Source organism: Ascidia mentula, chromosome 3, assembly GCF_947561715.1.
Source record: "Ascidia mentula chromosome 3, kaAscMent1.1, whole genome shotgun sequence".
NCBI lineage: Eukaryota > Metazoa > Chordata > Ascidiacea > Phlebobranchia > Ascidiidae > Ascidia > Ascidia mentula.
The window spans coordinates 4,629,862-4,644,200 of NC_138568.1; the positions used below are offsets into that span (position 1 = coordinate 4,629,862).

Below are 14,339 nucleotides of genomic sequence, written 5' to 3' on the forward strand. Positions count from 1 at the left end.
TATTTTGAATAACAAGCATGGACGTAGATACACAGATTAATTAATTTTTATACCAAAAACAACCACTATGGTAAGCATTGTGGAGCCAATAATATGAATTGTGTATAAGCAGCACACCAGCTGCACCGATGAGATCTTTTAGGTCGAAACAGTGACCATTTGTCTGCATCTTATACACAACCACTAGGCGTGGATAAAATCATTAAAATGGTACAAATTAATTTTCCCCGTTAAATTCAAAAGCACTACATTTGTTACTTTTGTTGAATATATTTTATCGTAGGTCCTGAACGTGATACTTGCTTACCGTCCAATCTCAGACATCGACTTTCAGAACAGGAGATGCTGTCAAAACTGTCTCGAGGGAGAAAAATCACATCCAGATCTTTGTATCCGTCATAGCAATTGAGTGCCTCGGTATCGTACATTAAGCCAGCCAGGGCAATAATGACAACCAGCAGTTTATTAATAACACAGTTCATATTGATATTTATGTGACGCTAACATGCAGTAACCCTGTACAAACGGAAAGTTTAACCAACACAAAGTCGCTTCCGCTTTTGGTTGTGATCAAATGTCCATGCATCGAGTTTCTAAAACAGCTAAAATTTTGACTCCCACATACAACATAAAAAGCACATCAGGGAGATACAAAAACGTTTTATATGATATCTCATAGAATCTCCTAATCACATTTACAGATTTTGAAACGAGATTTAAGCTGGTAGAATATTTGGTTTCTTAACGATATGCCACAGTTGCCTTGTGGTCAATACTTAACTAGTAACTGCATACTAAACATGGAACACGTCTTGCGATCAAAGTACAGCATTCAGTCAAAAACTATCGTTGATCCTTTTGCCTGGTACACACTTAGCTCAAATATGAAATCCTCTTTGATTGTGGTTCAAATACTTAAAATTGCCACAAAGTTACATACATACAATCAGAAAGCGGAACAACACATCTAATTACAAGGGATGCCGCATACTGAAGTAAAAACTAACTTTTCCATTAGCACCCGTTAGTTCTCAACCGGGGCAAGACAGCGTACAATTTTTTTACCTACTGGAATGCCTTGAGTTACATTTCTCGTTTTTCTGATAAACCGAAAAAACGATCACGTCACGAAATTCAACTGGCTATATATTGTAATTGCATGCGCGTTGAACGTGATCAATGCAAGCCAAGTCAAAATATACACAACAGCACAGAAATTCGCTTGATGTAGAATGGTTGAAAAACGTCGATTTTGAGAAAACTCCATACATTTCTTCGTTGTTTTACAACGTTTATGTTGGTTTGAGTTTTTGCAATCATGCAATTGACTGCATTTGTAATAGCCTTCGGTGTCTTTACTTTAAAGTGAAACCGTAACTTAACACGAACTAAACTATATGTCGTGAAGTATACCCTGACCTTCGTAGGTTAGCTGATATTCATGTACAGCTTTATGGAGTAATTATAATAACAACACTTAGCCAAAACAGTAACAATATTGCCAAGAACCTTTGCTCCAACCATCATCACGTGATGTAAAGTGACATCGTGATGTGAACTCTCAAATTAATAAAATGTGATTAACAATAAGATTGAAGCACAAAGCATCAGAAATACTCTTCCGTCCATTTGCAAGGTGTTTCCCGAAGATGTCAAAATGGATGATACAGATGTTGTTTTTTTTGGCATGGCACTAGTCGTCGAAGTTGTCGAACTCCTTGGAGCTTCGAGAATGCTCGCCACGCTTTGACTGTTGCAGCCGTCTGAGTCGCAACACGCTGCTTTGCATTTACTGCAATATTAAGGAATTGCACGTTTCGGTTTTGTTCTGACGACAAAACACTAAACTTATCTAGAAATCAATCACGCCATTCCAACAATTATAACTAGATAAAAATAAACCACACTATGTATAGCAAAGAGTTCAACACCCTGTATTAGACCTCAGGGTATTCGTTCACCCTCTTGAAACATGCTTACAATCTTAATGAACAATTTTCATTTGGTGACCCACTAACTTCGAGGAATTACCTGATTTGGGGTGATCGGCTTACCAGCGATGGAACAAAACTATTAAGTGGAGTTTGTGTAGACTGAATGCAAGCTGCCTGGCTCGATATCCCGATGAAAAGTAAAAAATCTTATCTATCGTATTTTATACATTAGGTTCACTGGCATCGCAGCCACTTTTTCCCGACAAATCGGAACGGGATATGGAAAATCTTGCTTCCTGAGAGGTTTGAAGTCACGACCCTGGGCATATCGGACCCAAATGGAATTCTATGGAAGTTATCGGTTAGTATGGGAAAATACAGTTTGTTGCTGATGCTGCCATGAATATTACTCAATAATTCAAAGTTCCTTTAGCACACAAACTAGTTGTTTGGATGACGTTTCGGTCGTTATACAAGAGACCTTCACAATAAAACACAGAAATGCTTCATGCGCATGGTCGTGACTTCAAACTTTAACAGGAGCTTCATTTTTTAAATCTCGTTCCAGCTTGTCAGCAAAAACTAACTTTGATCCAGTTTGGCTGAAATGATCTGGACACCATTGAATCACTTCCTACTTATATTGGCAACTTATTAACTTTTTTACCTGATTCGCGGTGAAACGCTTGCCGCATTTGGTACAGTTTGAACAAGCTGTTTGTTTGTTGCTTTAGTGCAAGCTGAGAACCCAGCCATTATAATGGTGCATTGAGCTTCAGTGTAACAATCCATGGCATAACCGGAAACGGTGTAAAAAAATGCTGCGTGGGCAGTTGCTGCAAAAAAAATCGAGGTTGATGTTGAAAGTTACACTGCCCGTTTATCGGACATGAGCGCGCACAAGGACATTTTTTTATAATTTTTCAGTTGCTGCAAAACAAAATTCAAAGAATTTTTAAACCGTTGCGTTGAAATTTGGTCGCATATGGAGACAAATACAAAAATCAAGGTCGTACAAACCTTCAACACGCAAACACCTTTTTCCTTGTCCGCATTGCTTGTCGTTTACAGCAGTGCTGTAGGATCCACCATTGTCCACAAACCCGTACTTGCAGGTCAAGGCGTTCGCACACAACGGGGACAAAAGAAGAAAATGGAAACACAAGCTGGAAATTACCCCCATAAGGTCGCGTGCACAGGTTTGAAGAACAGACAATTCGTTTCTATTGAATATTCTCTCTACCGCCCTCATACAAGCATCAATATCACTGTAAATTTGGCATTTCTGCTTTGTATAGAGACTATAACGCCTAACTGTAAGTAAAGTAAATATTTAAAAGTCTGTTTTTTAGCCTTTTATGTTTGTTTTTGAAACGATAAAAAGAGGACGTTAAACTGCCCTGTGCCAGAGAGTGTGCCTTAGAGCCCGTGCCCTTTGTCTTTACTGCTTGTACGACAACTTTACCGATTCCCAAAACAATGGTTGTGCTTTTCCAGTCTGCTGGATTTGGTCGTAAATGTGCCACACATTTTTGAGCTCGTTAGCACACACCTATTGGCCCTAAAATACCTTAAAACCTCGGTGGTTTCACTAGCTGCAATAAAACACCGCTTTCTTTAACGATACCTCTGGTGAAAGCGAAAGCGATTGGTGGGCTGCTTTATTGTCTTAATTTCAGTGCTTCCGGAGTTTTGTGCCATTGTAGTTTAAAATGTATTCAGTTCGTCTTTCGATTCGCGTAACGTATGTACAATAAGTTACGCCACGTCCTTGTTTGAGTAGCAAACAAATGATATCTTTTTTTTTGAATCCCTTGATCACATTTACAGATTTTGAACCGAGATTTAAGCTGGTAGAATATTTGGTTTCTTAATGATAGGCCCACAGTTGCCTTGTGGTCAATACTTAACCTGTAACTGCATACTAACATGGAACACGTCTTGCGATCAACGAACAGCATTCAGTCAAAAACTATCGTTGATCCTTTTGCCTGGTACACACTTAGCTCAAATATGAAATCGTCTTTCATTGTGGTTCAAATACTTAAAATTGCCACAAAGTTACTTACATACAATCTGAAAGCGGAACAACACATCTAATTACAAGGGATGCCGCATACTGAAGTAAAAACTAACTTTTCCATTGGCACCCGTTAGTTCTCAACCGGGTCAAGACAGCGTACTATTTTTTTTACCTACTGGAATGCCTTGAGTTACATTTCTCGTTTTTCTGATAAACCGAAAAAACGATCACGTCACGAAATTCAACTGGCTATACTGTAATTGCATGCGCGTTGAACGTGATCAATGCAAGCAAAGTCAAAATATACACAACAGCACAGAAATTCTCTTGTTATGGACTGGTTGAAAAACGTCGATTTTGAGAAAACTCCATACATTTCTTCGTTGTTTGACAACGTTTATGTTGGTTTGAGTTTTTGCAATCATGCCATTGACTGCATTTGTAATAGCCTTCGGTGTCTTTACTTTAAAGTGAAACCGTAACTTAACACGAACTAAACTATATGTCGTGAAGTATACCCTGACCTTCGTAGGTTAGCTGATATTCATGTACAGCTTTATGGAGTAATTATAATAACAACACTTAGCCAAAACAGTAACAATATTGCTAAGAACCTTTGCTCCAACCATCATCACGTGATGTAAAGTGACATCGTGATGCGAACTCTCAAATTAATAAAATGTGATTAACAATAAGATTGAAACACAAAGCATCAGAATACCCTTCCGTCCATTTGCAAGGTGTTTCCCGAAGATGTCACAATGGAACTAGGCGCGGTGGCATTCAACAACACGACATGAGCTATGTTGGTCTCTTGGATCGTCACGGTATTGTTGTGCAACGCTGTAACGGCGGATGACTTTTTGAAAGATGTTGTCGTATATCTTTGGTGGGCTGTGTCTGGATTTCGAGTGAAAATTTTCCGTTCTGGTGATACAGATGTTGTTTTTGTTGGCATGGCATTAGTCGTCGAAGTTGTCGAACTCCTTGGAGCTTCGAGAATGCTCGCCACGCTTTGACTGTTGCAGCCGTCTGGGGAGCAAATTAGAAAAGTGAGGCGCTGCAACTGCGGGAATAGCGGCCAGCAAACGCACGTAATCACTCTTGTCGGAGGTAAGAGCATCTATGCGTTGAACTGAAGTCCCGGCTTTTCGAATAGGAACACTAGCAAACGTTTGTGCGCTGACCAAACGCTGTCGTTGGAGATCAACTAACAAAGAATGTGGTCTTAAAAAGTCGGCGCCGAGCAGTGGAGATATCCGCCAAAACAAAATTCCATTCAAACTTTCCAGCGGGCAAATTTAGTGAGATCAGACGTGAGCCGTACGTCCGAATACTGCTGCCGTTCGCAGCCACACAAGGGTTTTGCCGGGCCTGTTTGTGTGGCGCTCAAAGCGAGTCGGTGGAAAAACGCTGATTTCTGCCCCGCGTCGACAAGAAAATTACGCCCAGACATGCGGTCCATTAAAAAAATAGGCTGCTCGTTCTGCCGGCCGTCGCAGCGGCTAAAGACGGTCGGCTTGCTCGTTTCCCCGAAATAAACATGGAGGACAACACTGACGTGCGTTTGCAATCATGCAATTGACTCTGCATTTGCAATAGCCTTCGGTGTCTTTACTTTAAAGTGAAACCGTAACTTAACACGAACTAAACTATATGTCGTGAAGTATACCCTGACCTTCGTAGATTAGCTGATATTCATGTACAGCTTTATGGAGTAATTATAATAACAACACTCAGCCAAAACAGTAACAATATTGCTAAGAACCTTTGCCCCAACTATCATCACGTGATGTCAGGTGACATCGTGATGTGAAGGATTTATACATTCTCAAATTAATAAAGTGTGATTAACAATAAGAACGAAGCACAAAGCATCAGAAATACTCTTCCGTCCATTTGCAAGGTGTTTCCCGAAGATGTGAAAATGGATGATACAGATGTTGATTTTGTTGGCATGGCACTAGTCGTCGAAGTTGTCGAACTCCTTGGAGCTTCGAGAATGCTCGCCACGCTTTGACTGTTGCAGCCGTCTGAGTCGCAACACGCCGCTTTGCATTTACTGCAATATTAAGGAATTGCATGTTTCGGTTTTGTTCTGACGACAAAACACTAAACTTATCTGGAAATCAATCACGCCATTGCAACAATTATAACTAGATAAAAATAAACCATACTATGCATAGCAAAGAATTCAACACCCTGTATTAGACCTCAGGGTATTCGTTCACCCTCTTGAAACATGCTTACAATCTTAATGAACAATTTTCATTAGGTGACCCACTATCTTTGAGGAATTGCCTGATTTGGGGTGATCGGCTTACCAGCGATGGAACAAAACGATTAAGTAGAGTTTGTGTAGACTGAATGCAAGCTGCCTGGCTCGATATCCCGATGAAAAGTAAAAAATCTTTTCTATCGTATTTTGTACATTAGGTTCACTGGCATCGCAGCCACTTTTCCCCGACAAATCAGAGCGGGATATGAAAAATCTTGCTTCCTGAGAGGTTTGAAGTCACGACCCTGGGCATATCGGACCCAAATGGAATTCTACGGAACTTAGCGGTTAGTATGGGAAAATACAGTTTGTTTCTGCTGCCAGACATATTACTCAATAATTTAAAGCTCCTCTGGCACACAAACTAGTTGTTTGGATGACGTTTCGGTCGTTATACAAGAGACCTTCACAATAAAACACAGAAATGCTTCATGCACAGGGTCGTGACTTCAAACTTTAACAGGAGCTTCATTTTTTAAATCTCGTTCCAGCTTGTCAGCAAAAACTAACTTTGACCCGGTTTGGCTGAAATGATCTGGCTACAACACCATTGAATCACTTCCTACTTATATTGGCAACTTATTAACTTTTTTACCTGATTCGCGGTGAATAGTTTGCCGCATTTGGTACAGTTTGAACAAGCTGTTTGTTTGTTGCTTCAGTGCAAGCTGAGAACCCAGCCATTATAATGGTGCATTGAGCTTCAGTGTAACAATCCATGGCATAACCGGAAACGGTGTAAAAAATTGCTGCGTGGGCAGTTGCTGCAAAAAAAATCGAGGTTGATGTTGAAAGTTGCACTGCCCGTTAATCGGACATGAGCGCGCACAAGGACATTTTTTATAATTTTGCATTTGCTGCAAAACAAAATTCAAAGAATTTTTAAACCGTTGCGTTGAAATTTGGTCGCATATGGAGACAAATACAAAAATCAAAGTCGTACAAACCTTCCACACGCAAACACCTTTTTCCTTGGCCGCATTGCTTGTCGGTTACAGCAGTGCTGTAGGATCCACCATTGTCCAAAAACCCATACTTGCAGGTCAAGGCGTTCGCAGACAACGGGGACAAAAGAAGAAAATGGAAACACAAGCTGGAAATTACCCCCATAAGGTCGCGTGCACAGGTTTGAAGAACAGACAATTCGTTTCTATTAAATACTCTCTCTACCGCCCTCATACAAGCATCAATATCACTATAAATTTGGAATTTCTACTTTGTCTAGAGACTATAACGTCTAATTGTGAGTAAAGTAAATATTTAAAAGTCTGTTTTTAGCCTTTTATGTTTGTTTTTGAAACGGTAAAAAGAGTACGTTAAACTGCTCTGTGCTAGAAAGTGTGCCTTGGAGCCCGTGCCCATCTTGTTTTGAACATTTGGCCCGAGAATTATGCGGTTAACTCAGCCAACGGTCCCTTGTTTTAGTAACAGTGTCGTGGTGTCAAAAAGCACCCTTTATGTTGATTCGCTGAAATGACGTAAGGCCTAACTTTGTTTAATGATCCAAGGATGCATAATTATTAGATAGGGAAATACATATCTGTACTTTAATATTTCTTATTATAAAAATTCAACATGGTTCGTCTCTGTTGTTTGGTACTCAGTATAGGGTACCCAACAGATCGACGTTGACCGGACAGGTACCACAAAGTGGAATCTAGTGTGCCTGCTAGTGTAAAAGCTAGCACAGTGTCACTGCAACAGCTGCACTGATGAGACCTCACAGATCGAAACAGTGCGTGTACACACCCTGTCTGCAGCTTACCAATATTATTATGGCTTTTTTTGCACATATATTGCATTGGTGTTTTGCCTTTAGCGCTATCGGTTACCAAGCAGATCCGTTTGGCCATAGTGCGCTCCACAGTGGTTCGTCTCTGTTGTTTGGTACTCAGTATAGGGTACCCAACAGATCGACGTTGACCGGACAGGTACCACAAAGTGGAATCTAGTGTGCCCGCTAGTGTAAAAGCTAGCACAGTGCCACACAACAGCTGCACTGATGAGACCTCACAGGTCGAAATAGTGCGTGTACACACCCTGTCTGCAGCTTACCAAAATTCATTATCTTCTTCAAGTTTTACTTAAAACGGTTTGTAGCATTATCACAGACAACAGCATGTACACTACCACAAGAGTTTCTAAAATCCATGCACATAAGTGTTAATCAATGTTCATTTGAATGCAACTTCAGCTTCAACACCTTATATTGCGCGACTGTTCCACTTCACCTTAACAAACGACTTGTTTTTGATGCCAAACTGAATCTATTGCATTTGTAATGACTGTGTTTAGTAAGGAGCAAATTGCACATTTATGCCTTCGAAAGGAACGTTGCATAAAAGCAGGCCCACGTGTTGTCACAACATTACAAGCCGGTGGGAGGCTTAATGCAAACCGCCACCAATTCAGAGTTCACGTAGTGTTGACAACGTTTGCACAAGGGTCATGAAAGGACAAAAAAAGAAAGACAGAAACGAATGATCCACCTCTCAATAGTTTGGATAAGTAAACATATGTAATCCTTAAATACTTAGCGGGGAGATAGACTTCGTTTGTCGAAACTTGGGTTCATTGGTTTTTGCCAGTGTATGACTTAGTTTTATAATATTCCCACTTTTTAAACTCTCCAGTCAAATTGACGACACTTTTGAAACATACGATGTGTATTGTTAATCCGACTGTGGTAATAGAAGTTGTAATATGTTTTCAAAGCAACATTTAAATCATAAAACAAGCAAGAACAAAACTTCCAACCTAATTTATCCATTTTTTTTTATTAAAACGAGAAATCCAATACACGGAGAGTAATTATTCATTTCAACAGAACGAAAATCAACATTCCAACAATGAACCACATGAGGCCACTGAAGGCAATTGAAGTTACACCAGCGCTGGTGGTTTCGGTTTGAACGGTGGAGGAAACCGTCTTCAGGTCTTCAAGAGTTCTGTTGTTACAGTTGTCGGTTCCACAGCAAGCCGCCTTACAACTGCACATAGAAATAAGATGCTCTCACAACGTCATTAAAGTGTTTCTAACCGACGTAGCTCGTAAATTTTGAGCAGGGTCCACCAAATTTATTTCACAAAGGGACGTAAACAATTGTGAATGTACTTTTGGAGACCCGGTAACCGTTTAAGACGATATAATTTTAATCGCAATGGTCTCCTTGTAAAGGGGATTTGAAGCAATAAATCCATTTTATCGGCATAAAAGGGGAATGTAAAAAAAAAGACAACAGTGCAATAAAATTTAGTGAGAAAAATCAAAACGTCATCTGACAGTGCGGTGTCAATAAATTTTTGTTGGCTTTCGGTCCAAGCCAAAGAGCGGCACTCGACCCAATCGGTTGTAGCTTGGTGACATCTGATTTAGAACAAATTTTCGTTTTTTTTTTGTTTAACTATCCTTGATTAGAGTAAATGAAACCCTTACGATTTTAACGAGGCCACAAGGTCTGGAATGCCTAGTTTCTCAGAAAGGATCATATTTGCGATTTTCATGCAGTTTTCTTCGCTTTTTGTGGCATACGAACAGTTGCTTTCGGAGAAACATAGAAATCCACTGGGTTTCCCCACATCAATATCGTTCCAACTTCCTTCAGCTTTTTGCGAGAAAAAACAAAGTTTAAACGGGTGAATTATTTTGAAAAACAAGCATGGACGTAGATACACAGATTAATTAATTTTTATACCAAAAACAACCACTATGGTAAGCATTGTGGAGCCAATAATATGAATTGTGTATAAGCAGCATACCAGCTGCACCGATGAGATCTTTTAGGTCGAAACAGTGACCAATTGTCTGCATCTTATACACAACTACTAGGCGTGGATAAAATCATTAAAATGGTACAAATTAATTTTCCCCGTTAAATTCAAAAGCACTACATTTGTTACTTTTGTTGAATATATTTTATCGTAGGTCCTGAATGTGATACTTGCTTACCGTCCAATCTCAGACATCGACTTTCAGAACAGGAGATGCTGTCAAAACTGTCTCGAGGGAGAAAAATCACATCCAGATCTTTGTATCCGTCATAGCAATTGAGTGCCTCGGTATCGTACATTAAGCCAGCCAGGGCAATAATGACAACCAGCAGTTTATTAATAACACAGTTCATATTGATATTTATGTGACGCTAACATGCAGTAACCCTGTACAAACGGAAAGTTTAACCAACACAAAGTCGCTTCCGCTTTTGGTTGTGATCAAATGTCCATGCATCGAGTTTCTAAAACAGCTAAAATTTTGACTCCCACATACAACATAAAAAGCACATCAGGGAGATACAAAAACGTTTTATATGATATCTCATAGAATCTCCTAATCACATTTACAGATTTTGAAACGAGATTTAAGCTGGTAGAATATTTGGTTTCTTAACGATATGCCACAGTTGCCTTGTGGTCAATACTTAACTAGTAACTGCATACTAAACATGGAACACGTCTTGCGATCAAAGTACAGCATTCAGTCAAAAACTATCGTTGATCCTTTTGCCTGGTACACACTTAGCTCAAATATGAAATCCTCTTTGATTGTGGTTCAAATACTTAAAATTGCCACAAAGTTACATACATACAATCAGAAAGCGGAACAACACATCTAATTACAAGGGATGCCGCATACTGAAGTAAAAACTAACTTTTCCATTAGCACCCGTTAGTTCTCAACCGGGGCAAGACAGCGTACAATTTTTTTACCTACTGGAATGCCTTGAGTTACATTTCTCGTTTTTCTGATAAACCGAAAAAACGATCACGTCACGAAATTCAACTGGCTATATATTGTAATTGCATGCGCGTTGAACGTGATCAATGCAAGCCAAGTCAAAATATACACAACAGCACAGAAATTCGCTTGATGTAGAATGGTTGAAAAACGTCGATTTTGAGAAAACTCCATACATTTCTTCGTTGTTTGACAACGTTTATGTTGGTTTGAGTTTTTGCAATCATGCAATTGACTGCATTTGTAATAGCCTTCGGTGTCTTTACTTTAAAGTGAAACCGTAACTTAACACGAACTAAACTATATGTCGTGAAGTATACCCTGACCTTCGTAGGTTAGCTGATATTCATGTACAGATTTATAGAGTAATTATAATAACAACACTCAGCCAAAACAGTAACAATATTGCTAAGAACCTTTGCTCCAACCATCATCACGTGATGTAAAGTGAGATCGTGATGTGAACTCTCAAATTAATAAAATGTGATTAACAATAAGATTGAAGCACAAAGCATCAGAAATACTCTTCCGTCCATTTGCAAGGTGTTTCCCGAAGATGTCAAAATGGAACTAGGCGCGGTGGCATTCAACAACACGACATGAGCTATGTTGGTCTCTTGGATCGTCACGGTATTGTTGAGCAACGCTGTAACGGTTTGAACGGTGGAGGAAACCGTCTTCAGGTCTTCAAGCGTTCTGTTGTTACAGTTGTCGGTTCCACAGCAAGCCGCCTTACAACTGAACATAGAAATAAGATGCTCTCACAACGTCATTAAAGTGTTCCTAACCGACGTAGCTCGTAAATTTTGTACAGGGTTCACCAAATTTATTTTACAAAGGGACGTAAAAAAATGTGAAGCTAATTTTGGAGACCTGGTAACCGTTTAAGACGATATAATTTTTATCACAATGTCATCTCCTTGCAAAGGGTATTTGAAGCATTAAACCCACTTTATGGGCATAAAAGCGGAATGTAAACAAAAAGACAACGGTGCAATAAAATTTAGTGGGAAAAATCCAAATTTTATCTGACAATGCGGTGTCAATAAATTTTTGTTGGTTTTCGGTCCAAGCCAAAGAGCGGCACTTGACCCAATCAGTAGAAGCTTGATGACATCTGATTTAGAACAAATTTTTGCGTAAAACAATGTTTGTTGATATCGCAGCTTAAACGCTGTTGTTTTTGTTTAACGTATCCTTGACTAGAGTAAATGAAACCCTCACGATTTTAACGACGCAACTAGGCCTGGAATGCCTAGTTTCTCAGAAAGGATCGTATTTGCGATTTTCTTGCAGTTTTCTTCGCTTTTTGTAGCATACGAACAGTTGCTTTCGGAGAAACATAGAAATCCACTGGGTTTCCCCACATCCATACCGTTCCAACTCCCTTCGGCTTTTCTCGAGAAAAGACAAAGTTTAAACGGGTGAATTATTTTGAAAAACAAGCAAGGACGTAGATACACAGATTAATTAATTTTTATACCAAAAACAACCACTATGGTAAGCATTGTGGAGCCAATAATATGAATTGTGTATAAGCAGCATACCAGCTGCACTGATGAGATCTTTTAGGTCGGAGCAGTGGCCATCTGTCTGCATCTTATACACAACCACTATGCGTGGATAAAATCATTAAAATGGTACAACTCAACTTTCCTTTTTAAATTCAAAAGCACTACATTTGTTACTTTTGTTGAATATATTTTATCGTAGGTCCTGAACGTGATACTTGCTTACCGTCCAATCTCAGACATCGACTATCAGAACAGGAGGTGTTCTTAAAACTTTCTCGAAGGAGAAAAATCACATCCAAATCTTTGTATCCGTCATAGCAAGTGAGTGCCTCGGTATCGTACATTAAGACAGCCAAGGCAATAATGACAACCAGCAGTTTATTAATAATACAGTTCATACTGATTTTGATGTGACGCTAACATGCAGTAAACCCTGTACAAACGGAAAGTTTATCCAACACAACGTCGCTGCCGCTTTCGGTTGTGATCAAATGTCCATGCATCGAGTTCCTAAAACAGCTAAAATTTTGACTCTCACATCCAACATAAAAAGCACATCAGAGAGATACAAAAACGTTTTATACTTTTCGCCCTTTGTCTTTACTGCTTATACGACCCCTTTGTCGATTCCCAAAACAATGGTTGTGCTTTCCCAGTCTGCTGGATTTGGTCGTAAGTGTGCCACACATTTTTGAGCTCGTTAGCACACAAATATTGGCCCTAAAATACCTTAAAACCTTGGTGGTTTTACTAGCTGCAATAAAACACCGCTTTCTTTAACGATACCTCTGTTGGTTTTCATAGCGCCACACGACATATGCCAGATAGCGAAACTCAAACATTTTGTTTCTATTGTTGGGTTAAGGTGAAAGCAAAAGCAAAAATTTTTAGGGGGTGCTTTATTGTCTGAATTGCTGTGCTTCCGGAGTTTTGTGCCATTGTAGTTTAAAATGTATTCAGTTCGTCTTTCGATTCGCGTAAGGTATGTACATAAATTGACGACACGTCCTTGTTTGAGTAGCAAACAGATGATATCTCATAGAATCCCTTGATCACATTTACAGATTTTGAACCGAGATTCAAGCTGGTAGAATATTTGGTTTCTTAACGATATGCCACAGTTGCCTTGTGGTCAATACTTAACTTGTAACTGCATACTAAACATGGAACACGTCTTGCGACGCACAGCATTCAGTCAAAAAACTATCGTTGATCCTTTTGCCCGGTACACACTTAGCTCAAATATGAAATCGTCTTTGATTGTGGTTCAAATACTTAAAATTGCCACAAAGTTACTTACATACAATCAGTAAATGGAACAACAAATCTAATTGCAAGGGATGCCGCATACTGAAGTAAAAACTAACTTTTCCATTAGCACCCGTTAGTTCTCAACCCGGGCAAGACAGCGTACTCTTTTTTTACCTACTGGAATGCCTTGAGTTACATTTCTCGTTTTTCTGACAAACCGAAAAAACGATCACGTCACGAAATTCAACTGGCTATATACTGTAATTGCATGCGCGTTGAACGTGATCAATGCAAGCCAAGTCAAAATATACACAACAGCACAGAAATTCGCTTGTTGTGGAATGATTGAAAAACGTCGATTTTGAGAAAACTCCATACATTTCTTCGTTGTTTGACAACGTTTATGTTGGTTTGAGTTTTTGCAATCATGCAATTGACTCTGCATTTGTAATAGCCTTCGGTGTCCTTACTTTAAAGTGAAACCGTAATTTAACACGAACTAAACTATATGTCGTGAAGTATACCCTGACCTTCGTGGGTTAGCTGATATTCATGTACAGCTTTATGGAGTAATTATAATAACAACACTTAGCCAAAACAGTAA

The 14,339-nt window shown here is 39.3% G+C and overlaps 2 protein-coding genes across 2 annotated transcripts; both read right to left on the reverse strand.

Annotated features, from left to right (window-relative positions):
* Window positions 1–1,352: 1,352 nt before the first annotated feature.
* On the reverse strand, window positions 1,353–3,243 carry LOC145895350 (uncharacterized). The gene is made up of 3 exons (XM_082984139.1): window positions 2,955–3,243; window positions 2,602–2,770; window positions 1,353–1,792 (listed from the first exon to the last, which is right to left on the reverse strand). The coding sequence occupies exons 1-3, from the start codon at window positions 3,184–3,186 to the stop codon at window positions 1,567–1,569; spliced, it is 627 nt and encodes a 208-aa protein (XP_082840265.1). The 5' UTR covers window positions 3,187–3,243; the 3' UTR covers window positions 1,353–1,566.
* Window positions 3,244–4,919: 1,676 nt separating this feature from the next.
* On the reverse strand, window positions 4,920–7,399 carry LOC145895422 (uncharacterized). The gene is made up of 4 exons (XM_082984228.1): window positions 7,183–7,399; window positions 6,831–6,999; window positions 5,845–6,019; window positions 4,920–5,150 (listed from the first exon to the last, which is right to left on the reverse strand). Exons 1-4 carry the CDS (start codon window positions 7,343–7,345, stop codon window positions 4,920–4,922), a joined length of 738 nt encoding a protein of 245 aa, XP_082840354.1. The 5' UTR covers window positions 7,346–7,399.
* Window positions 7,400–14,339: the final 6,940 nt, after the last annotated feature.